This window comes from Panthera tigris, chromosome B1 (assembly GCF_018350195.1).
Source record: "Panthera tigris isolate Pti1 chromosome B1, P.tigris_Pti1_mat1.1, whole genome shotgun sequence".
Classification (NCBI taxonomy): domain Eukaryota; kingdom Metazoa; phylum Chordata; class Mammalia; order Carnivora; family Felidae; genus Panthera; species Panthera tigris.
Window position 1 is genome coordinate 43284487 of NC_056663.1, and position 24446 is coordinate 43308932.

General features: G+C 36.0%; 1 protein-coding gene across 6 annotated transcripts in view; it reads right to left on the reverse strand.

Annotated features, from left to right (window-relative positions):
* Positions 1-24446, reverse strand: part of LOC102970010 (disintegrin and metalloproteinase domain-containing protein 5-like) — a 134898-nt gene that overhangs the window by 28069 nt on the left and 82383 nt on the right. For all 6 annotated transcript variants that reach the window (XM_015544285.2, XM_042983407.1, XM_007097059.3 and 3 more), the window contains 3 exons: positions 15435-15630; positions 6535-6625; positions 5790-6009 (listed from right to left, as the gene is read on the reverse strand). In XM_015544285.2, coding sequence (XP_015399771.2) covers positions 5790-6009; positions 6535-6625; positions 15435-15630 — 507 coding nt within the window. The remainder of the gene's footprint in view (positions 1-5789; positions 6010-6534; positions 6626-15434; positions 15631-24446) is intronic.

Below are 24446 nucleotides of genomic sequence, written 5' to 3' on the forward strand. Positions count from 1 at the left end.
ACAAAGTAATGGCATTTCTATAAACTAACAATGAACATGAGGAAACCAATGTTTAAAAGCACAGAAGAATTTCTTTCACTGTGCAAAAGTGTTTTTTGTTTCATGTAGTCCCAACAGTTTATTTTTACATTTGTTTCTCTTGCTTTAGGAGACATCTCTAGAAAAATGTTTCTATGTCAGAGAAATTGCTGCCTGTGTTCTCTCCTAAGATTTGTATGGTCTCAGGTCTCACATTTAGATCTTTAATACCTTATGAATTTATTTTTGTGTCTGGTGTAAGAAAGTGGTTCAGTTTCATTCTTTTGCATGTAGCTGCCCAGTTTTCCCAACACCATTTGTTGAAGAGACAGTCTTTTCCCCCATTGTATATTATTACCTCCTTTGTCATATAGTAATTGACCACACAAGCATGGATTTATTTCTAGGCTCTCTATTTTATTCTATTGATCTATGTGTCTATTTTTGTGCCAGTACTGTACTGCTCTGATATTACACGGCCATAAGAAATGATGAGATCTTGCCATTTGTGACAATATGGATGGAGCTGGAGGGTATTATGCTAAGTGAAAGAAGTCAGACTGAGAAAGACAAATATCATATGATTTTACTCATATGTGGAATCTAAAAAACAAAAATGGGTAAACAAACAAAAAAAGCAGAATCAGCCTACAAATACAGAGAACAAACTGATGGTTGACAAGGGAAGTGGGGGGGATGAGCAAAATGGGTGAAAGGGAATGAGAGATATAGGCTTCTGATTATGGAATGAACAAGTCATGGAATAAAAGGTGCAGCACAGGGACTATAGTCAGTAGTACTGTAAGAGCATTGTAGGGTGACAGATGATAGCTACACTTGTGGTGATCATAGCATAACATAAAAAGAAGTTGAATCCCTAAGTTGTACACCTGAAATTAATGGAACGTTGTGTGTCAACTATATAAAAAAAAGTTCTAATAATTACAATCATTCAAAAGAAAATGAAAAAAATATGTATACACTTAAATAATGTACCGGATTGGTTTTTTGAAGAATGCAAAATGATGATAGAAGTAATCAAAGAAAGCTTTAATAAATGGAGAAATATTCCAAGTTCATGGGTTGGAAGTTCCAGTGTTACCAAGATGTCAATTCTCTATAAATTGATATAAGTTTAATGCAATTTCTATTAAAATTTCAGCAAGGCTGGCTTGTAAGAAAAAAAGAAGCTTACTCTAAAATTATATTGGTAAATACAAGTGATAGAATACCTAAAACAATCTTGACAGAATAAAATGAAAGGAATCACTCTACCACAAAATAAGGTTTCTTATATAGCTAACGTAATCAACACTGTGTTATTGGTAGAGGAACATAAAACCAATAAAACCCCAGAAATATACCCACATAAGTATGATCAATAGTTTCTGAACAAAAGTGCAAAGCAATGTAATGAATGAAGTGTAGTTTTTTCCATAAATGGTACCAGAGCAATTACACAACTGTGGTGGCTAATTTTACATGTCAAGTATGACGCACAGTTGTTTGATGTGAAAGGTATTTTTATTTTTTTTTATTATTTTTTTATTTTATTTATTTATTTATTTTTTGTGTGTGTGAAAGGTATTTTTAGATGCAATTAACATTTAAGTCAGGAGACACTGAGTAAAGTAAATTACCTTACATAATGTGCGTGGGATCCATCTAATCAGTTGAAAGCCTTATGAGCAAAGACTGACGTTTTCCCAATAAAGAATTATTCTCCTGATTGCAACACAGAAACCAACCAGGGTTTCCATCCTGCTGCTCTGCAGAATTCAGACTCAACACTGTAATATCAACTCTTAACTGAATTTCCAGACTGCCTGCCTGCCCTATAGATTTCAAATTTGCCAACCGCCCACAGTTAAATGACCTAATTCCTTGAAATAAGCCATTCCTCTGTCTCTGTAAATACACACACACACTATTCTGTTTCTCTGCAGAACCATAATGCATTATCCACAATCTTAACTTAAATCTTGACCTAAATCTCACACCTTATTCAAAAATTTACTCAAGATAAAGAACATTTAGGAAAACACATAGGAGAAAACTTTGGGTATCTAGGACTAGGCAAAGCGCTTTTTGAGTTGACTTGAAAGTGTGAAAGCCTATGTGAAGAGGATGAAAATTAAGCTACAGATTAAAAGAAAATATTTATAAGCCACATAACTGATAAAAAAAAACCAGCATCCAGTATAGAAATCTCAAAACTTGACCAAAAAAAAAAAACAACTGGGCACCTTGGTGGCTCAGTCAGTTAAGCATCCAACTCAGTTTCGGCTCAAGTCATGATCTTGTGATTCATGGGCTCAAGCTCTGAGTCAGGCTCTGTGCTGACCATGCAGAGTCTATTTGCGATTCTCTGTCTCACACTCTCTCTTCCCCTCCCTCACTCACTCTCTCTCTCGCAAAAATAAACTTAAAAAAATCCAACCAGAAAATGCAAAAAGGACTTCAGGAGACATTTTATTGACAGTGATATACAAATGGCAAATAAACACATGAAAAGATATACATCATTAGCCATTAAGAAAATGCAACTTAAAACCACAATGAGATATCACTATCCATCTATTATTATGGCTAAAATAAAAATTATTGTTTATACCAAATGCTGGTGAAGATGCAGAGGAACTGGATCTCTCATATATTGCTGATGGGTATGTAAAAAGGTACAACCCTCTGGAAAATAGATTTGCAATTCCTTAGGAACTTATACATTGGCCACATGGCTCAGCAATTGTACTCCAGGAAATGAAAACTTACATCCACACAAAACCTATACACAAACGTCAATAGCAATTTTATTTGTAATAGATGAAAACTGGAAAAACCCAAATACTCTTAATGGTTAAGAATGAATAGTTAAGCAAACTGTGGTACATTTATACAATGGAATATTACTCAGCACTAAATATGAAGAAACTATTGACACATGCATCCTCCTAAATAGATCCCAAGGATATTACCCTGCCTGACAAAAACTAATCTCTACAGGTTACTACGTGATTCTATTATTATAACATTCTCCAAATGACAGAATTATAGAGATATAGAATTGATTAGAATGAGGGATTAGGGATACAGGGGAGAGGTATGAATACAAAGTAAAGCCATAAGACAGTTCCCTTTTTGTGATGGAACAGTTCTGTATCTTGATTGTAGTGGTGGTTCCATGAATATACACATGCTATAGAATGGCACAGAACTACACACACACACACACACACACACACACACACACTCATATAAAAAGAGATGAAATCTAAATAAGGTTTATACCAAAGTCAATTTCCTGTTTTTTATATCATACAGGTTAAAGACATTAAGACAATCTAGGTGAAAGATAGGCAAGGCCTCTCTGAACTATTTTTACTTTCCATTAAAGTGTAATTATTTCAAAATAAAAAGTTTAATTGAAAAAAAAGACCACCAATAACTGTGGCTAATTCTAAGTAAACGGATTCTGTGTAATGGTTATCTTTCTTCATATTTTTTGCCATTTCAAAAATTATTCAAAGATATATTACCTTTATAATTTACATTTTTATTAATTTTGTATTATTAAAACAGTGAAAACATATTATAATCACTAAAAATACTAGAAATAAGTGTTCTGAAATACAGAGAATTTATCTCTACGTGATGATAGTATGAATGCTTTTTTCCTCTTTTTCCTCTTCTCTATTTTCAAGTCATTTTTGATATGTGTATTTTTTCATAATTTAAAATTGCATTAATTTTAATAAATCAAATAAAATTCAGCCAGAAAATATAAAATAATAAGGAAGCACTCTAAAGCTGATTAATTCCAACAAAATGTGTTAAGCAAAAAGTGCAAAATCATATATAGTATACTAATTTTTGTTTAATAAAAGATATAAAAAATGCACGTATCAACTCTACTGTGCAAAAACTAAAAGGTAAGATAACTAGAAATTAAATAAAAACTAAGATAATAGAAACAAATAATAAAAACTAATTGTTTTTCTATTGGGAGTAGGGGAGAGTAATGGGAATGGGATAGAAAGTTTGTAGCAATGGGAATGGAGTAGAAGGATAAAAAGATGATAATTCTCTGAGTATAATCATATATAGTTCTGAATCTTAAAAATTGCTTTATATTTCACATATCAATAACTAAAATAAAATGAACAAGGACAGGGGAAAATCCCAAAGTGTACTGTTTTCAAATAAATAATCTAACCACATCACGTAGGAAAAATGAATTAACCCAAATAATTCTTGAATAAAATATTTTTTATTTCTTTTGTTTGGTTTTTTGAAAACAGTCACAAATATGAAAAGGTAGGAGGCTAGAATGAACCTTATATTGTGGATTCAATTTGGAAGTATAATTTTGACCTCATTCTTTTTAATGTAGGTATATATAGAAATATATATATATATACATATATATATATACACACACACCCATATAATGAGTGTAAGTGTGAATATATATACATGTATACATATACCATATATTCATGTGTATTTATCCATATGTTTACATAGACATGAATATTATAAAGATATAGATTTCCTAGCTCTGTCTGTTGATGGGACCAGAAGCAGTGACACTCCAGTAGCAAAAAGCACAATTAATACCTAGATCTTGTTTTCTAAATACCATTTCCCATTCAGATGAACCAGGGCTTCTTAGAGAATGGCTGATTTTAGAAACTGGGGTAGGAAACATACAATATGAATGAACATCTTGTGATTCCAGAAAGTAAGGAAGCATTCAAAAAGAACAACAACAACAAAAAACCTCAAAATGTTAGGAGTTCGTCAAAGAGACACATGAGTCAACTAAAAGAACTCCCAATGGCCAAAGCTAGAAAAAGTTGAACAATGAAAGAAATACAGTAGCACTGGTTTATAACCCAGACTATAACATAAATATCCGTGAGTCTATAATCTTACAAATAAATGATTGAATAAATAAATGGAGAAAAATAGACAAGCTATTGAGCCCCCAAGGTGAAACATAACTTCCTACTCCTGAAATATGGACTATGCACAGTAACTTCTTTCAAGGAAGGACAACATGGAAAGGGAAATAAAGAGTAATTTTACAGTGAGAAATCTGACAAACATTACATCAGGCAGGCCATCAAGGTTAACATCAACAAGTTATGTACATTTGATAATGATATGGTGAAAAGGCACTTTACCTCTGTGGTCTTCCTCCCAAGCCTAATCATAAGAGAAACATCAGACAAATCTTAATTTGAGGGACATTCTACTGAGTATCTGACCAGTTCTCCTCAACTGTCAAGGTCATCAAAAACAAAGAAACTATGAGAAACTGTCAAGAGAAGCCTAAGGATACATAACTAATAATTGTAATGTGGTATCCTGAGTGGAATCCTGGAAAAGACTTTAGGTAAAAGAAATCTGAATGAAGTATGGAATTTATTTAATAAGAATGTACCAACATTAGTTCACTGATTATAACAAATGTACCATATTATGGTTAGATGTTAGTATCTGGGAAAACAGGATGTGCTGCTTAAGGGGAAAGATGGGCAAGAGGGAAATTTGGGGAAGTAATGCTATGTTCTAAAACTGGATGTGGTGATGGTTGTACAATTCCATACATTAATCAAAAGCAAATATTTGTACACATCATGGGTAACTTTTATGGTAAATAATATCTCAATAAGTCTGTTTAAAAATGAATTGTTTGGTGTATGTTCAAAATGAGTATAACCATAAAAAGATTCTTAAAACACTTTAAGTGTTGTTGTTCTAATTACCATATCAGGACCACACACAGATCCATCTTCTACAAATGTATCATCTCTTTCTTCAGGCCTGTCAATTGTTGTCCATGGATTTTTATTTGCCTTGTTTTGGTTCCGATATGTAGATACACACATTTCTTCCCGTACATGTGTGTAAATCACAGATAAATTTGCACGTGACACTAATTCTTTGTGTGGCCAAGCACAAACTAATTTTCCACATAGAAGATGACTAGAAGCATAAGGCAGAAAAAATATTCTCTTTTTACTGAAATAACATAGATTGCTGATATACCTAAGTTTTTTTAAAAAGTGTCTTACTAATTTAACTCCAGGTCTCAATAATTTTCTCTCAGCAAATTTTTTGAGCACAGTGACTTATGTATGATGTGACTCTTTTTGTTTTGTGAGGCGAAGTGGCAAGGGAAAAAATAATGATATTTGCAACCTGACAGCCCTGATCTGTCTGATATTAGCTTCTGAAATTTGAGCAAATTATCACTGGTTTTCAATTCTCTCATTAGTAAAACAGGATAAATAATTCTCACTATAAATATCGTTGTTATAACATTATAGGCACTGAACACATGTTATTTGTAGGCAATGGGTAATACTGTTCAGCTCAGATCATGAAACAAAGAAATGTGTGATAAACTGCCATATAATAAGATATAAAATATATTATCATATACATTCTAGGATCTTGGCAATATATAACCAACATCCCAAACAAAATTATAATTTTCTAAATACATACGCATAACTACAATGGTTTCGGCCACAGTTTCCATATCTATCTCCTCTTGAGTTTACTTCATCATAACAAGCAAATGGAGCACCTCTAGAAGCTGAAAGAAAAAAATTTAAGTAAATTACAAAACATAATTCCAACAATCATTATATAAATAATAAACTCACTTTGGAAATTATAATGTGATACCTAAGGAGGCTTATAATTGCCTAGCATTAAAAAGTTGCTGGAGTAGATCTGATTAAAAAGAGAGCTTCTCATTTTAAATCTATAGACTTTGTTCTGCACCAAACAGAAAATAACCAGCAAAATTATTCAAATGCTGTTACATTATTAGGAATATAAGTAGCCATAGCTCTCTCTTTGTCCTCTAAATTGTTTACTTTCTGTCTTAGTTTCCTATCCAGTGTGAAAACATAGTTTGTTCTTAGTCCAAATGAAACAGGAGAGAAAGAGTATCTATAATGCAATGCTGATAAGAAACCCAAAGAGCATTTGACTTAACTCTTCTTCTTCTACACTTAAGCCCTCATCTCTGTTTCCTAGTATGCTAACAATCACTAAAAAAAAGAATTTTGAAGGGCTCCAGTCCCAAGTGGCAACTTATGAAGACCCTGAATTCTCCTCCTTCCATGGACACACCAAATATACATCTATTTATAGAGAAATTCCTCCTGAAGAACTGAGTACTGAGTGAATGGCTTCTACACAATGAAAGACAGAAAGACCATAAAGAGAATCACAAGAGAGGTGGAGACATGGTAGCAAAGGAAACTTCCACCCTTGATGCTCCAGTAGGGAGGGATAGGACTGAGGGACCATGAGCGGATTCATCTGCCCTGAAATCACAGGGGGGAAAGATGCAATTTAAAAGAGCAACTAAAATATAAAAGATGCAGTTCTAGAACTCCGCCAAATACTAGGAGAGCTGTTGGAACTCTCTATGGGTCAGAGGGGCTGGCAAGCACCACAGTTAACATATCCCCTCCACCTTGATAGCATAGGCAAAAGCAGGATCCTGATACCACAGCTGACAATTTTCTCAGTGAGATCTGGGTCCTTGGCCCATACCAGCCCTGGACCCTATTGGCACAGATAAAAAGCTGTGGTTTAAAGGAGCAGCTAGAATATAAAAGAACTAGCCTTAGAATCTTGCCTCATGGCAGGGAAGTTACTAAAACTCCTTTGGGTTGGAGGGGCTGGCAAGCACCACGATTTGCACCCTCTTTCTACGTTGGTAGCATGGACAGGAAAGGGGCCTGGGTGCCCTAGCTGGTCTACTACCTCAGTGAGTCCCAGGCTCCTAGCCCATGACATCCCCAGTAATCCCACCAAGGTGGCCAAAGCCACACCAGGGCACCCCTGGTCCATGCTTAATACAGCTCCAACCATCTTGCCCAACTGACATAGGTGCAAAGCACCTGGGGAACACACCAGGCCCATACCACCTTGACTATAGATGGATTTATGGGGGCACTCCCAGTTCAGAATGCCCTGGGACCTCCCAGCTCACACCTGCTTTAGCTCCAGCCACCCCACAAGAACAACCCCTGCACAAAGTGCCCTGGGAACCTCCAGCCCATGCCCTGCCTTGCTTTAGATACCCTGTGCATGGAGTGCCCTGGGACAACATGACCTTCATCCACTTCAGTTTCAGCTCTGCACTCTGTGCAAAGAGCTCTGGGACTCTCCCCTCTCCCTCCCACTGCCAGTCTGCACCCACTTCAGCTTGCAAGAACAAAGATCAAGGTTAGTTGAAGGAAGGAAAGAATAAAGATCAGAGTAGAAATAAATAAAAAATTTAACAAACAAAAAAAACAGAAGAGATCAATGAAATCAAGAGCTTGCTGGTTCTTTGAAAAGATAAACAAAATTGATAAATCTTTAGCCAGACTCATTAAGAAAAAAAGAGAGAGGACTCAAATAAATAAAATCAGAATGAAAGAGCATAAATAACAATTGACACCACAGAAATACAAAGAATTATAAGAGACTACTATGAAAAATTATATGCCAACAAATTGGATAATCCAGAAAAAAATATATAAATTCTTAGAAACATACAATCTTGCAAAAGTGAACCAAGAAGAAATAGAAAATTTAGGGGCATCTCAGTTAGTTGAGCAACTCTTAATTTTGGCTTGGGTTGTGATTCCAGGGTCATGGGATCAAGCCCCATGTTGGGTTCTGCACTGAGCATGGAGCCTGCTTGAGATTCTCTCTCTCTCTCTCTCTCTCTCTCTCTCTCTCTCTCTCTTTCTCTTTCTCTCCCTCCCTCCCTCCCTCTGCCCCTCTCCCTTGCTCATGTAAACTCTCTCTTTCTTTAAAAAAACAATTTAACAAAACAAGAAATAGAAAATCTGGACACACCAATAACTAGTAATGAAATTAAATTAGTACTCAAAAAACTACCAAAAAATAAAAGTCAAGGTCAAGAATTCTACTAAACATTTAAAGTATAATTAATACCTATTCTCCTCAAACTTCCAAAACATAAAAGAAGAGGAAAGTTTCAAATACACTCTATGCAGCCAGCATCACCTTAAGACCAAAACCACATAAACATACTACAAAGCAAAAACTGCAGGTCAATATCTCTGAGTAACATACATACAAAATCCTCAATAAATATCAGTAAATCACATTCAACAATATATGAAAAGGATCATCCACCACAATCAAGTGGGATTTATTCTGGGGATGCAGTGATGGTTCAATAATGTGGATACACCACATTAACAAAATGAGGGATAAAATTATATGATCATTTGTCAAATGCAGAAAAAGTATTTGACAAAATTCAATAACCTTTTATGATAAATCTCAACAAAGTGGGTTTAGAGGGAACATACCTCAACATAATAAAGGTCACATATGAAAAACCCACAGCTAACATCAGACCCAATGGTGAAAAACAGCACTTTTCCTCTAAGATCAGGAAAAATACAAGAATGTCCACTCTCACCGCTTTTATTCAACTTAGTACTAGAAATTCTAGCCACAGCGATTAGACAAGAAAAAGTAATAAAAGAAATTCAAATTGGTTAGGAAGAAGTAAAACAGTTACTATTTGCAGAGGACATGATACTATATATAGAAAAGCCTAAAGACTCCACAAAAAAAAAACTATTAGAAGTAATAATTCAGTAAATGTGCAGAATTCAGTAAAGTTGCATGATATAAAATTAATATGCAAAATTTTCTTGTGCCTGTGTACACTAACAATGAAGTAGAATAAAGAGAAATTAATAAAACAACTCCATTTACAATTGCACCAAAAAATAATAAAATACCTAGGAATAAACTTAACCAAGGTGAAAGACCTGTACTCTGAAAACTAAAGCACTGACAAAAGAAGTTGAAGATGACACAAACTAATGCAAGATTCCATGGTCATGGATTGGAGGAATCAATATTATTAAATTTTTCATACTACCCAAAACAATCTACACATTCAATGAAATCCCTGTCAAAAATTCAACAGCATTTTTCACATAAATAGAACAAATAATATTAAAATTTTTATGGAAGCACAAAAGACCTCAGCCAAAGCAATGTTGAGAAAGAAGAACAAAACTGGAAGTATCACAATTCCAGGTTTCAAAATATGGTGCAAAGCTGTAGTAATCAAAACAGTATGGTACTGGAACAAAAAGAGACACCTAGATCAACAGAACATAATCCAGAGACCAGAAATAAACCCATACTTACATTGTCAATTAATCTATGACAAAGGAGGCAAGAATATACACTGGGGAAAAGGCAGACTCTTCAATAAATAGTGCTGGAAAACTGGACAGCTACATGAAAAAGAATAAAAATTGGCCTACTTTCTCACACCATTCACAAAAATAAACTCAAAATGGATTAAAGACCTAAAGTAAGGCACAAAACCATAAAACTCCCAGAAGAAAACACACAGTAATTTCTTTGACACCAGTCATAGCAGCATGTTTCTAAATATGTCTCCTCAGGCAAGGGAAAGAAAAGCAAAAATAAACTAGTAAGACTACATCAAATTAAAAAGCTTTTGCACATCAAAGAGAACCATCAACAAAGAAAAAAGGCAATCTACTAAATAGGAGAATATATTTGCAAATGATATATACCCAATAAAGGGTTAAGATCCAAATTATGTAAAAAAAAAAAATCCAAATTATGTAAAGAACTTACACAACTCAACACCAAAAATAAGCAAACAATCCAATTTAAAAGTGGGCAGAGGACCTAAATAGACATTTTCCAAAGAAGACAAGCAGATGTCCAACAGACACCTGAAAAGATACTCATCACTAATCATCAGAAAAATTCAAAGAAAAAACAAAATGAGACACCACCTTATACCTCTCAGAATGACTAGAATCAAAAAGACAATTAAAGACAAGGATGAACAGGGAGGGGGCAAAACAGAAGAGACTCATAAATATGGAGAACAAACAGGGTTGCTGGAGGGGTTGTGGGAGGGGGGATGGGCTAAATGGGTAAGGGGCACTAAGGAATCTACTCCTGAAATCATTGTTGCACTATATGCTAACTAATTTGGATGTAAATTTTAAAAGTAAAAAAAATAAAAATAAAGACAAGGATGTAAAGAAAAAGGAACACTTGTGCACCTTTGGTAGGAATGTAAATTGGTATATCCACTATTGAAAATAGTATGGAGGTGCCTTGAAAAATTAAAAATAGAAATATCATATGACTAATTCCACTCTTGTGTGTATACCCAAAAAAACAAACAGACAAAAAAAAACCATAATTCAAAAAGATACATGCATCCCTATGTTTATTACAACATTATTTACAGTAGCCAAAATATGGAACAACCTAAGCATCCATCAATAGATGAATGGTTAAAGAAGATGTAATATTCTTTATATATATATATATATATATATATATATATATATACACACACACATATATGTGTGTGTGTGTCTATATATATACATATGTACATATGTATATATATAGACACACACACACAATGGAACACTACTCAGCCATAAAAATAATGAGATACTGACATCTGTGACAAAATTTATGGACCAAAGGATATTATGCTAAGTAAAATAAGTCAGAAAGAGAAAAACAAAAACGATATGATTTCACTTATATGTGAAATCTAAGAAACAAAACATGTACAAAAAGCAAAAACAAAAAGCAGAAACAGACCCATAAATACAAAGAATAAATTAATGGTTGCCAGTAAGGAGTATGGGAGATGGGCAAATGGGTGAAGGGTAATGGGAGATACAGGCTTCCAGTTATGGAATTAATAAGTCATGGGGATAAAAAGTAAAACATAGGGAATATAGTCAATGGTGTTGTAATAGTGTTGTATGGTGACAGATGGTAGCTACACTTATGGTGAGCACAGCATAATGTATAGAGTTGTTGAATCACTACGCTGTACACCTGAAACTACTGTAACATTATGTGTCAACTATACTTCAATTAAAAAAAAAGAATTGTCTTTTTTGGCTCAGTCAGTTGAGTTTCTGACTCTTGATTTTGGTTCAGGTCATGATCTCAGGGTCATGGGCTTGAGCCCCACGTCTGGCTCTATGCTGAGCACAGAAACTGCTTAAGATCCTCTCTCTCTCCTTCTGCCCCTCTGCCCCACTGACACTCTCTCAAAATAAAATATAAAATCTTAAAAAAAATAATTACTGAATTTTAAAATCAGGAAGGATGCCAATGTGCACCTACTTCACCCCTGTCATATGTTTAGTTATGTCTAATTTTTAAATCACAAAAAATTCAAATGTAATAATAGCTGCCCCATCACTTTGACTTGGTTATTTAGAGGTGTGTTGTGTTGATCATGTTAGTCACATGTAATAAAAACTGAGATCTTTTGTTGTCACCACTATTAATTGGCAAAGGAGCTCTCCTTAGCAACTTTACAGTTCTCATAGTTGAAGAACATGCTCAATAAACTTCATTCTCTCTCCTGACACAACCTATACACATAAAGGATGCTACAAAACACAATCTACAAATAGGTTTGTGAGCAGAATCTACCATAGTAAGCAATTCTCTTTTGAAAAGGCCTACTCTTGAACCCACCCAATAAGTAATTAGCATCTGTTTGCTTTGTCCCAATTTACTGATTTGATTTGATTTTGTTTGATTAAATCTAGTTCAAACTTCTCAATTCCTCCAAATTCTACCCAAGGACCAGGATTAGAATGGTGCAAAATTTAAATTTAAGGAGGTAGAGTAACAAAAACTCAATACTCAAATAACATCCTTATTTCCCCCATTATTTATTTTTGAGAGAGAGACGGGGGTGGGGGGGAGAGAGGAGGGACAGAGAGAGAAGGAGGCACAGAATCTGAAGCAGGCTCCAGGCTTCGAGCTGTCAGCACAGAGCCCAACGTGGGGCTCAAACCCACGAACTGTGAAATCATGACCTGAGGCAAAGTCTTACTCTTGGTTTTGGCTCAGGTCATGATCTCGCAGTTTGTGGGTTCAAGCCCCACATCGGGCTCTGTGCTGACAACCTGGAGCCTACCTGGTATTCTCTCTTTCTCCCTCTCTCTCTCTGCCCCATACTCTGTCTCTCTCTCAAAAAACAAAATAAAAATTAACTAAAAATTTGAAAGCAACCCAAGTGTTCATCAATGGATGCATGGAAAAATAAAAATGTGCTATATACACACAAACAATGAAATTTTATTCAGCATTAAAAAGGATAGAAATTTTGCAATATTCTACAACATGGGTGAATCTTGAGGACATTACGCTAAGTGAAATAATCAGCCAGTCACAAAAAGACAAATACTATATGATTCTACTGATATGGTACCTAGCATAGTCAAAATCAAAGATACAGAAAGTAGAATGGTGGTTGCCAGGGACTGAAGGAGAAAGAATGGAGTTATTGTTTAATAGGTACTGAGTTTCAGTTTTACAAGATGAAAAGTTATGAATGGCTCAATATGGTATACTTTATGTTACGTGTATTTTAACACAATAAAAAATTTGTGGAAAGACAAAAGAACCCATTTCATTTTATATGTAGACATTGTCTTATATATTATTTAAAATAATTCAGCTAAAACATTTTTAAAGCTTCATTTGCACTATTTTCTTACTCAGAAGCCCATTACTAATTAGTATTTTACTCTTAACATCATCTTTTAGGTGTTTACATCTAAAATTTAATTTCTTAGAGCTTGGGAACAATTTTCCCATCTTCTGTTCTTCCTAAAATAGACCTGATATATAATAAATATATGTGGATTTTTTGTTAAAAGGGAAACACAAAAAGAAGGATGTCTTATGCCACCATAATGCTAGCATTACTACCTTTAGCATTTTGTGTAAGGCAGGTCTAGTGGTCACGAATTCATTTGGCTTTTGTTTGTCTGGAAAGATTTTATATCCCCTTAATTTTTGAAAGTCAGTTTTGCCTGATATAATATTCTTTGTTGGCAGCTTTTTCTTTCAGTGCTTTGAATATATCTTCCCACTACCTTCTGGACTGTAAGATTTCTGGTGAAAACTTTCCTCATAGTCCTATGGGGGTTCCTTTGGATGTAAAAACTTACTTTTTTTTTCTACTTAAAAAATTCTCTCTTTGTCTTTGAATTTTGGCAATTTTATTATAATGTATTTTATGGATTTCTTTGGGTTTATCTTATTTGAGGTTATTTGGTCTTTCTCAATCTGGATATCTCATTTCCTTCTTCCAGCTTTGGAATTTTTTAACCATTATTTCTTAGAATATGCTTTCTTTCTTTCTTTTTTAAAGTTTATTTGTTTATTTTTAGGAAGAGTGAGAGAGAGAGAGGGAAAGAGAGAGAGCAAGCATGAGTGGGGGAGAGAGAATACCAAGCAGGCTCCACACTGTCAGTTCAGAACCCAATGTGGGGCTTGATCCCACAAACCAAATGTGAGCCAAAACCAAGAGTCAGATGTTCAACAGACTGAGCTACCCAGGTGCCCCAAATGTGCTTTCTGATCCTTTTCTTCTCTGTTCTTTTTTCTGGAACTCTCATAATGCATATAGTCCCACTAATGGTGCTCCATAAGTCCTTTAAGTCACTGCTTCTCATTCCTTTATCTTATTTGCTGTTCTTACTTAATCATTTCCAGTGACTTCTCCTTGAGTTCATTGGTCATTTTGTTTGCTTGATCTAGTCTGCTGTTGAATACCTCTAACGCATTTTTCAGTTGTTAGTGTATTATAAGCGTCATGATTTCTGTTTGGTACTTGGGGATCTGGACTAATGGATCAAGTCTTTGCCTCCCAAATAGAAAGCTGGGAACTAGGATTATTTATCTACTCACTTGGTGGTGAGCAGGAGGAGTACCATTGATGTCTAATAGCTCAAGCTGCCACCCCTGTTGCCCCTGGACATCTAGACAGTTCAGACCCATCAGAGCTCCCAGAACTGGCAGGACAGATTCCAGATGTTTGGGCATCCCCCTTGAAAATGTATGCATGTTGGACATCTAAGCAAATCCTTCTCTGCTGGGTGAAGCTGAGAGCTAGATGTTTTCTCCCTGCTTGTAAGGCACTGCACTGTGGTAAGAATCTCTAACGAGAGGGTGTCTTGAATCTCCCTACTGGCTTTGGTGAGCTCTGCTTTGTTCTAGTAAAAACGCTTGTTTCATTTAAGCCTAAACTAAACCCCACCACCACAAATTCTATATAATATTCTGACAAGTTGCATTTCCACTTGAGGTTTCTTCCTTTGCAAACAAGAATTCCATATAAATTCTGGGGTTTTTTTTCATTTTTCAGAATCAAGAAAATTTTATTTCCTTTAACACTAATACACACTAGGCAAGATGTCACTCATTAAAAATCACATTTACTTTTGTTCTATAAAATTGAATAACAAAGCTTGTAATAATCAGAATTTAGGAACTAAGGAGAAAGTTATGGTCATTACCTCCTCCAATCAATTCTTTACACTGTTTGGTAAATATGCGACATCGTCCTTTGTAACAGAAGGAATCGCCTGAATCACAACTTTGTCCATTACGTGCATAAGTGTCAGGCATACAGTGTGGGGAAACTCCATTGCAATATTCAGTGAAATCACATTCATCATATGATTTCCTACACTGTATACCAATTGATTTTAGCTAGAAGGGAAAAGGAACATAAGAAAAGATTATGCATCAATGATACTCAAGTTCTACTTCCCTTCAAGTTTTAAATTTTCACTCATTTACTTTTTCCTAAGTTGCTAAGACCAATGAGAAAATTAAGTCTTCTTATTAACTACTTGAGCATTGCACAGAAATTTTAAAAAGTAAATTTACTGTGGATAAAGGAGTGGATAATGCTCGTGAGAGAAGTGAGAAACTCAAAGATAAGTAGACTACCATAATTATTTTTTAAAAAAAAAAAAGAAAGACAAAAAGCACGGCTAAGGAATTAACATAAAAATTACTTTCAAAAAAGTTACTTCCAACCCATTATGGCTATGCTCACATGGTTTCTCCATATGCTGTTCCTTAAAGCAGAAATCAACCATTTACAAAACAATAAATATACATGATAAAGATTTAGAAAACAGTTTCTAGATGTTTTTAAAGGTAATTTAAGGACACACAGGAAATGTTTATTTCACATATCATATTGTAAACAACTGTAAAAAAAAATAATGTCCTCAATTACATATCTCTGATCTCTTTAGCACTTATGCTTTAGCTAATAGCTTCAGGATTCATTTCCTGTATACCTGTCTTCACCAACAAATACCCAAATATCATCACTGCAAACCCTTTCCTCAACCTAAGCCCCAGTTTCTCATCGCTATCATCACTATCCTATGCAGACCAAGTCAAATTTGTTCTAGCTTTCAAAGGTCCTAGAGGCTCAACCTCTGTAACATTCACCACTCCCCAAAATAGGTTTTCTGTATACTTTTTTCCATGTTGGCAAGTATTTGCAATATATAGCAATTCTGACACAAATTCTTCAAGTGATGGGTGGGAAGACAAAACACAATACTTGTGTCACCCAAGCTTATAGAGTTAACAATCAAATAAAAAACAATGATCAAAATTGTTTCTAAAGGAAAATACATATAAGTATAATGAAAAAGTATTAATATTACTTTCTTTAAAATATGCTTCCTGTTATAAATATGTATAAATGGAAATATTACATTTATTCTAATTTCCTCTATTGTTATGACTGTCTTTTATAGCAGTTTAAGGGCCACAGAAAATATGAGGGGTAAGTACAGAGACTTCCCATATAACCCTTGATCAGCACATACAAAGCCTCCCCTCTAATCAACATCTCCAACTGGAGTGGTATATTTGTTACAATTGATGAACTTATGTGACACATCATAATCACTCAAAGTCCATAGTTTACATGAAAGTTCTTTCTTGTTGTTATATATTTTATGGGCTTAAACATATGTATAATGACACGTATCTATTGTTATGGTATCTTACAAAGTATTTTCACTGCCCTAAAAATCCTTCATGCTCTGCCCATTCATCTCCCCTTCAGTCCCTGGAAATCACTGATCTTTTTATGGTCCTTTTTGTAGTCTGACCTTTTCCAGAATGTCATATATTTGGAATCATAGAGTCTGTAACTTTTTCAGATTGGCTTCTTTCACCCAACTTCTTTTTCAATACACTTATAAATGTGCAGTTCCTCAAATGTTTTATCATCCTACTTGCTCCTTTATTAAGAGGTGTTAATTTTTCTTTACTTGGCTCCCTAATTCCAAAATGGCCCTAAAACTTAAAAATGGCTGACTCCTTGTTTCTGAAGTGCTTTCTCTTAAAATCTTTTTTGTTTTTTTATTTTGTTTTTAATTTATTTTTATTTTTTGCCAAGACTTTCAGTCTTTACATGTAATGTGTCATTCATTGTCAGGGCTATGACCCTTTACACAACTAATAAGGAATGGGTGGGTTAATTTATTGCCTCTGACCACCACACCAGCCTTGACTGCATAGTAAAGAGAGTATTATGTATATCAGAAAATTCATAGCTTGGGCTATGTCCCTTTTGATAATTAGGCCCAACGACTATTCCAGTCTCAATAGCACTTGTTCACATATCCCTGTTGATACAACTGGTTTAAGTTTTTCCCTTTTGATGCATCAATGTCAGGAAACTTAGTAATCTTCTATACTTTTTGTGTTTGATAGGTTAGTCAATTTTTTTAAAGTTACCCTTAATATGAATAATTATGACTAAATTATATCAAATAATGGAAAAGAAGAGGAGAGTAACATCAGCAAATGTTAGAATAGGAGATTCCTGGCTGCATATCCTCACAGAAATGCCTGTTTTAACAACTACCTTGAATGACAATCTGGCTGAAAGGTTCTAGTCCCCACATGAAGCAAAAAATCTGAGAGTAGATTCATTGGAAGATGGTAAGAACAGTTTCATTTTACCCACATTATCCATTCCTCAAGGTGGCACCGCTCAATGCCAAGAGAGACTCTTGGCTTGTGATTTCTCTGACAGAGGAAAATAAAAGTGATGAGAAGCTGGTTTCCCCAGCCCTGCAAAACACTGTCCAAGAGATTTACTTTTTCTCACCCGACTCAGACCACTTAGGGAATTGGCATACTTAAATAGTCTTGAGATACCAAGGACTAGGGAAAAGAGATGGGGGTTCACATCAACTAGCACATAGATTACAACAACCAGCCACATATCTAATTAACTGTCTTACAGACTTCAGCAAGAACCTCACCCATGAGCCAACAGGATGCATTATCTGAGGACACCCACAACAAGCCAACTAACACCCCCAGTACTCCACACTCACAACCTGTCGCCAGAACGACAAACTCTCCAGCAGATGGCACACATGAGGCTCCAACAAGTGGGCACAATCCTGCAGACAACACATGGATATCAGCACCTGGCTGGACTTTGCTGAATTGCACAACCTTGAACACTTCAGGGCACTGTTTTATGGAAATTTTCTGAGGGGCTCTCCATAGCCATACTGACTTTCTGGGATTGAGAGAAGGTGTACAACCCTAAACTCCGGCCCTCTGGAGGTGTGAAACAACCCGGGAAGAGGAGTGGAACAAGCACACCCATAAAAAAGGTCTGAGAGACCCCCAAAACTCTAGTTGGTCTGACTACTGACTGGTTTCTTTCTCTCTCGAAGCCAGCTAGTAAACACTAGAAGAGATGTGAAACACTTCCATTGTGAAGGCAGCAGTTCAAGACTTCAAGAAACATCAAGAATCAAGGAAACATGATGCCAACAACAGAGGTCTTGTGGAAGACAAATGAAAGAAATGGAAATGTACAAAGTGTCTGACAAAAAATTAAAAATAATCATCATAAGCTCAGACAAGAGAGCACAGATAGACATAAACAAAATCAGGAAAACAATACATGAATGAAATGAGAAGTTTCACAAAGAAGAGAAAATTTTTTTAAAAAAGAACCAAACAGAAGAAATTCTAGATCTGAAGAATACAATGATTGAACTGAAAAATTCTATTAAAAAGCTTTAAAGGCACAGCTGATCAAGCAGAAGAAACAGTTAACTCAAGGGCAATCATTTAAAATTATCCAGTCAGGGGCGCCTGGGTGGCTCAGTCGGTTAAGTGTCCGACTTCGGCTCAGGTCATGATCTCACGGTCCCTGAGTTCGAGCGCCGCATCAGGCTCTGTGCTGACAGCTCAGAGCCTGGAGCCTGTTTCAGATTCTGTGTCTCCCTCTCTCTCTGACCCTTCCCCCTTCATGCTCTGTCTCTCTCTGTCTCAAAAATAAATAAACGTTAAAAAAAAAAGTTAAAAAAAAAAATAAAATAAAATAAAATTATCCAGTCAGAAGAAGAAAAAAGAAAAAATATTAAAGAGAGCCTATGGCTTGGGGCAGTTAATATGGTGTAGTAAGGGGATCCTGGGTTTGTCTTGTCCCTTGAACATCTAGATGGACATCTAGATGTCCCTTGAACAGCTAGATGGACATCAAGGTATTTTGAATACCTAGGGAATTGATCTGAGGACTAACAGAACAATCTGTATAATTTGAGGGAGAGAACACAACAGGTACATGGTGCAAAGAGGTGAACTGGGGGAGAGAATAGCCACAGTGCCAGTGCCACAGAGGGGAGACAGCCGTTTTCCCAGAGAGGAGAAAGATGGGAGGTAGGAGGAGAAGTGCATCAGATTTGCATAAGAAAGCACTCCCCCCTGAAAGCAGCAAGAGAGAAAGAGTGAAAACATCCATAGGGGACTGCATAAGAAAACTGTTCCCCAAAACCACTGACAGAGGAAAAAGGACAGTTTCAATACCACCAGTATTTTCTACGAACAGTGGAGCACAGAGTCTGAAGTTTCAGAGGTCAGCCCCTGGTGGTGTTCCCAGGAGGAAGCAGGGTGGAGCCCCTGGAGTGTGCAGAGCCATCTGAGGATAACCTGGGTTGCTCAAGGAGAAGCAGTTCCCCTGCTTGGAGTATGCTTGGTAGAGATGATACAGCCTCTCTGTGGGCAAAAGACAGGGCTGGCACCATCAAGCTGCCACCTTCACCCATTCACCCGTAAAGGAACACAGACACTGGCTGAAGGCAGCATACCCTGGTGCCAGTTGTGTGTTGTGACTTCCCATTAACTCTGAGCCCCTGCCACTGAGCAGTGGCATGACTATTTCCTGAGACATGCTGGCCACAGTGTGGTGACACCCTCCCCCAGAAGATCACTGTGTCCAAATCCCAAGGGTCTTCTGAAGTATTTTGAAACACAACCATACCTGATATAAAATTCTGGAAAGAGATGCTGCCTGGTAGGCAGACAGCTGGGACACAGGGGAAGGCAGGGTGCTGACAGAAGTGGGGGATATAAGAGCGGTGACTGATATGCAATCCTGTGTCTGTGAGGGCATGAATTTCCTACTCTGGAGACTTGACAGTAGTGTGAAGCCATTTTCACCTTTAGTCCACCAATACTGTCGGACACCAGGAAGCTAAAAAGCACGACCAAATGGAGAATGGAGCTGTTACACCAAGAGCCCACACACCCCCGGCCCTCGAGGCACATCTCCACTAGAGCAAGTAGGATTGAGAATCAGAACAGCAAGCTCCTCCCTCAGAAGACAAGCGTGAATCCCTTCCACGAACTTAATCTACCACCCACAGACTGCTGCAAAGTTTTAGCTCTAGGGGAAACTGGATCTAGCTTCATTTGGGATTTTTTGTTTGTAATTTGTTTATTCATTTTTCATTGTTGTTGTTGGTTTTTACTGTTGTTGTTATTTTTCTTTTGTGTCTTGGATGCAGAAAGAGCAAAATTTTTTATTTTATTTTTTATTTTTAAAATTTTTATTTTTTGCTCTTTTCTTTGTTTTCTATCAAGCTTGTGTTAACAGGAAGACCAAAACACACCTAGGATCTAGCTTCCTTTATTTGATTTTTGCACAATTTTTGTTTTTATTTCATTCTATTATTGTTGTTGTTGTTGTTGTTGTTGTTGTTGTTGTTGTTTTTTCTTCCTCCAAAATGACAAGATGGAGGAATTCAACTCAAAAGAAAGAAAAGAAGAAATGATAGCCAGGGTCTTAGTAAATGTAGTTATAAGTAAGATATCTGAACTAGAATTTAAAAGAACAATGATAAGGATACTAGGCAGCTTTGCAAAAGCATAGAATACATCAGATAATCCCTTTCTGCAGAGCTAAAAGAGCTAAAATCTAGTCAGGCTGAAATTAAAAATGCTATTACCAATATGCAAACCCAAATGGAGGCCATAAAAATGAGGATGCGTAAGGCAGAGGAGTGAATTAGTGATATAGAAGATAAAATTATGGAAAATAATGAAGCTGGAAAGAAGAGGGAAACAAAGATCAGGGACACAAAAGCAGAATTAGGGAACTCAATTACTTATTAAAACATAATGACCTTTGTATAGTAGGAGTGCCAGAAGATAAAGAGAGAAAAAAGGGGCAGAAGGTTTATGTAAGCCATTTATCACAGAAAACTTCCCTAATCTGAGGAAGAACACAGACTTCAAATCTGTGTTCCAAGAAGCACCAAGAACTCCCATTAAATTCAACAAAGGCCAGCCATCACCAAAACATATCATAGTCAAACTCACAAAATACAAAGACAAGGAAAGAATCCTGAAAAAAATTAAAAGCCCCTAAACTATAAGGCATCAGGTTGGGATCAGGTTCACAGCAGATCTTTCCACAGAAACTTGGCAGCCAGAAAGGAGTGGTAAGATATATTCAATGTGCTGAATGTAAACAATATGCAGCCAAAAATACTCTATCCAGCAAGGCTGCCATTCAATATAGAAGGTAGAAAAGAGTTTCCCAAACAAAAACTAAAGTACTTCATGACCACTAAACCAGCCCTACAAAGAAATTTTAAGGGGGAACCTTTGAGTCAGAAAAAAAAAAAAAGAACAAAAGCAACAAAGGCTAGAAAGGACCAAAGGACATTACCAGAAATATCAATTCTACAGGTAACACATTGGCACCAAATTCATCTCTTTCAATAATTACTCAGAGTATAAATGGACTAAAGGCTCCAATCAAAAGATATAAGTTATCAGAATGGATTAAAAATAAAAACCCTCAGGAAAGTAGGGATAGAAGGATCATACATCAAGATCATAAAAACCATATACAAAAGACCCAACACTAATATCACCCTCAATGGGGAAAAACTGAGAGCTTTCCACCTAAGGTCAGGAACAAGACAGGGATGTCTACTCTCACCACTGTTATTCAACATAGTATTGGAAGTCTTAGCTTCAGCAATCAGATAGCACAAAGAAATAAAAGGCATCCAAATCAGCCAGGAGGAGGTCAAACTTTCACTCTTCGCAGATGACATGATACTCTACATGGAAAACCCAAAAGATTCCTCAAAAAAATGGCTAGAACTGATCCATGAATTCAGCAAAGTTGTAGGATATAAAGTTAATGCACAGAAATTGGTTGAAGTGACAGAAAGAGAAATCAAGGAATTGATCCCATTTACAGTAGCACCAAAAACCATAAAATACCTAGGAATAAATCTAACCAAAGAGGTGAAAAATCTATACACTGAAAACTATAGAAAGCTTATGAAAGAAATTGAGGAAGACACAAAAAAATGGAAAAAGATTCCATGCTCCTGGATAGGAAGAACAAATATTGTTAAAATGTCGATACTACCCAAAACAATCTACATATTGAATGCAATCCCTATCAAAGTAACACCAGCATTCTTCACAGCTAGAACAAATAATCCTAAAATTTGTATGGAACCAGAAAAGACCCCAAATAGCCAAAGTGATCTTGAAAAAGAAAGCCAAAGCAGGAGGCATCACAATCCCAGACTCCAAGCTATACTACAAAGCTGTAATCATCAAGACAGTATGGTACTGGCACAAGAACAGACACTCAGATCAATGGAACAGAATAGAGAACCCAGAAATGGACTCACATACGTATGGCCAACAAATCTTTGACAGGGCAGGAAAGAATATCCAATGGCATAAAGACAGTCTCTTCAGCAAGTGGTGCTGGGAAAACTGGACAGCGACATGCAGATGAATGAACCTGGACCACTTTCTTACACCATACACAAAAATAAACTCAAAATGGATGAAAGACCTCAATGCAAGACAGGAAGCCATCAAAATCCTCGAGGAGAAAGCAGGCAAAAACCTCTTTGACCTCAGCTGCAGCAACTTCTTACTCAACGCATCTCTGGAAGCAAAGGAAACAAAAGCAAAAATGAACTATTGGGACCTCATCAAAATAAAAAGCTTCTGCACAGCAAAGGAAACAATCAGCAAAACTAAAAGGCAACCGACAGAATGGAAGAAGATATTTGCAAATGACATATCAGATACAGGGTTAGTATCCAAAATGTATAAAGAACTTATCCAACTCAACACCAAAAAAACAAATAATCCAGTGAAGAAATGGGCAAAAGACATGGGTATAGACACTTCTCAAAAAAAGACATCCATATGGCCAAACCAACACATGAAAAAAATGCTCGACATCACTCATCATCAGCGAAATACAGATCAAAACTACAATGAGATACCACCTCACACCTGTCAGAATGGCTAAAATGAACAACTCAGGATACAACAGATGTTGGCGAGGATGCGGAGAAAGATCTTTTGCACTGATGCAAACTGGTGCAGCCACTCTGGAAAACAGTATGGAGGTTCCTCAAAAAATTAAAAATAAAACTACCCTACGACCCAGCAATTGCACTACTAGGTATTTATCCAAGGGATACAGGTATGATGTTTCCAAAGGGCACATGCACCTCAATGTTTATAGCAGCACTACTGATAATAGCCAAAGTATGGAAAGAGCCCAAATGTCCATTGGTGGATGAATGGATAAAGAAGATGTGGTATATATATACAATGGAGTATTAGTAATCAAAAAGAATGAAATCTTGCCAGTTGCAACTATGTGGATGAAACTAGAGGGTATTATGCTAAACAAAATTAGTCAGTCAGAGGAAGACAAATATCATATGACTTCACTCATATGAGGACTGTAACAGACAAAACAGATGAACATAAGGGAAGGGAAGCAAAAATAATATAAAAACAAGGAGGGGGACAAAACATAAGAGACTCTTAAAAATGGAGAACAAACAGAGGGTTACTCAAGGGGTTGTGGGGGGGGGGGGATGGGCTAAATGGGTAAGGAGTATTAAGGAATTTACTCCTGAATTCATTGTTGCACTATATGCTAACTAACTTGGATGTAAATTTAAAAAATAAATAAAATGAGTAAAAATAAAAAACAAACAAACAAACATCTATTGGACATTCACTATGTGTCATACTGGGTGTTATCACTCCCAGAGAGATTCTCAATGCCCCAAAGTCATCTTAAAACCCAAAGTAATAAATCCATTGTGAAATTTTAAGCACTCTAGTATCTGGTAGGGCATGTATTTGGGGGCAGGGAACCACACAAGTAGTCA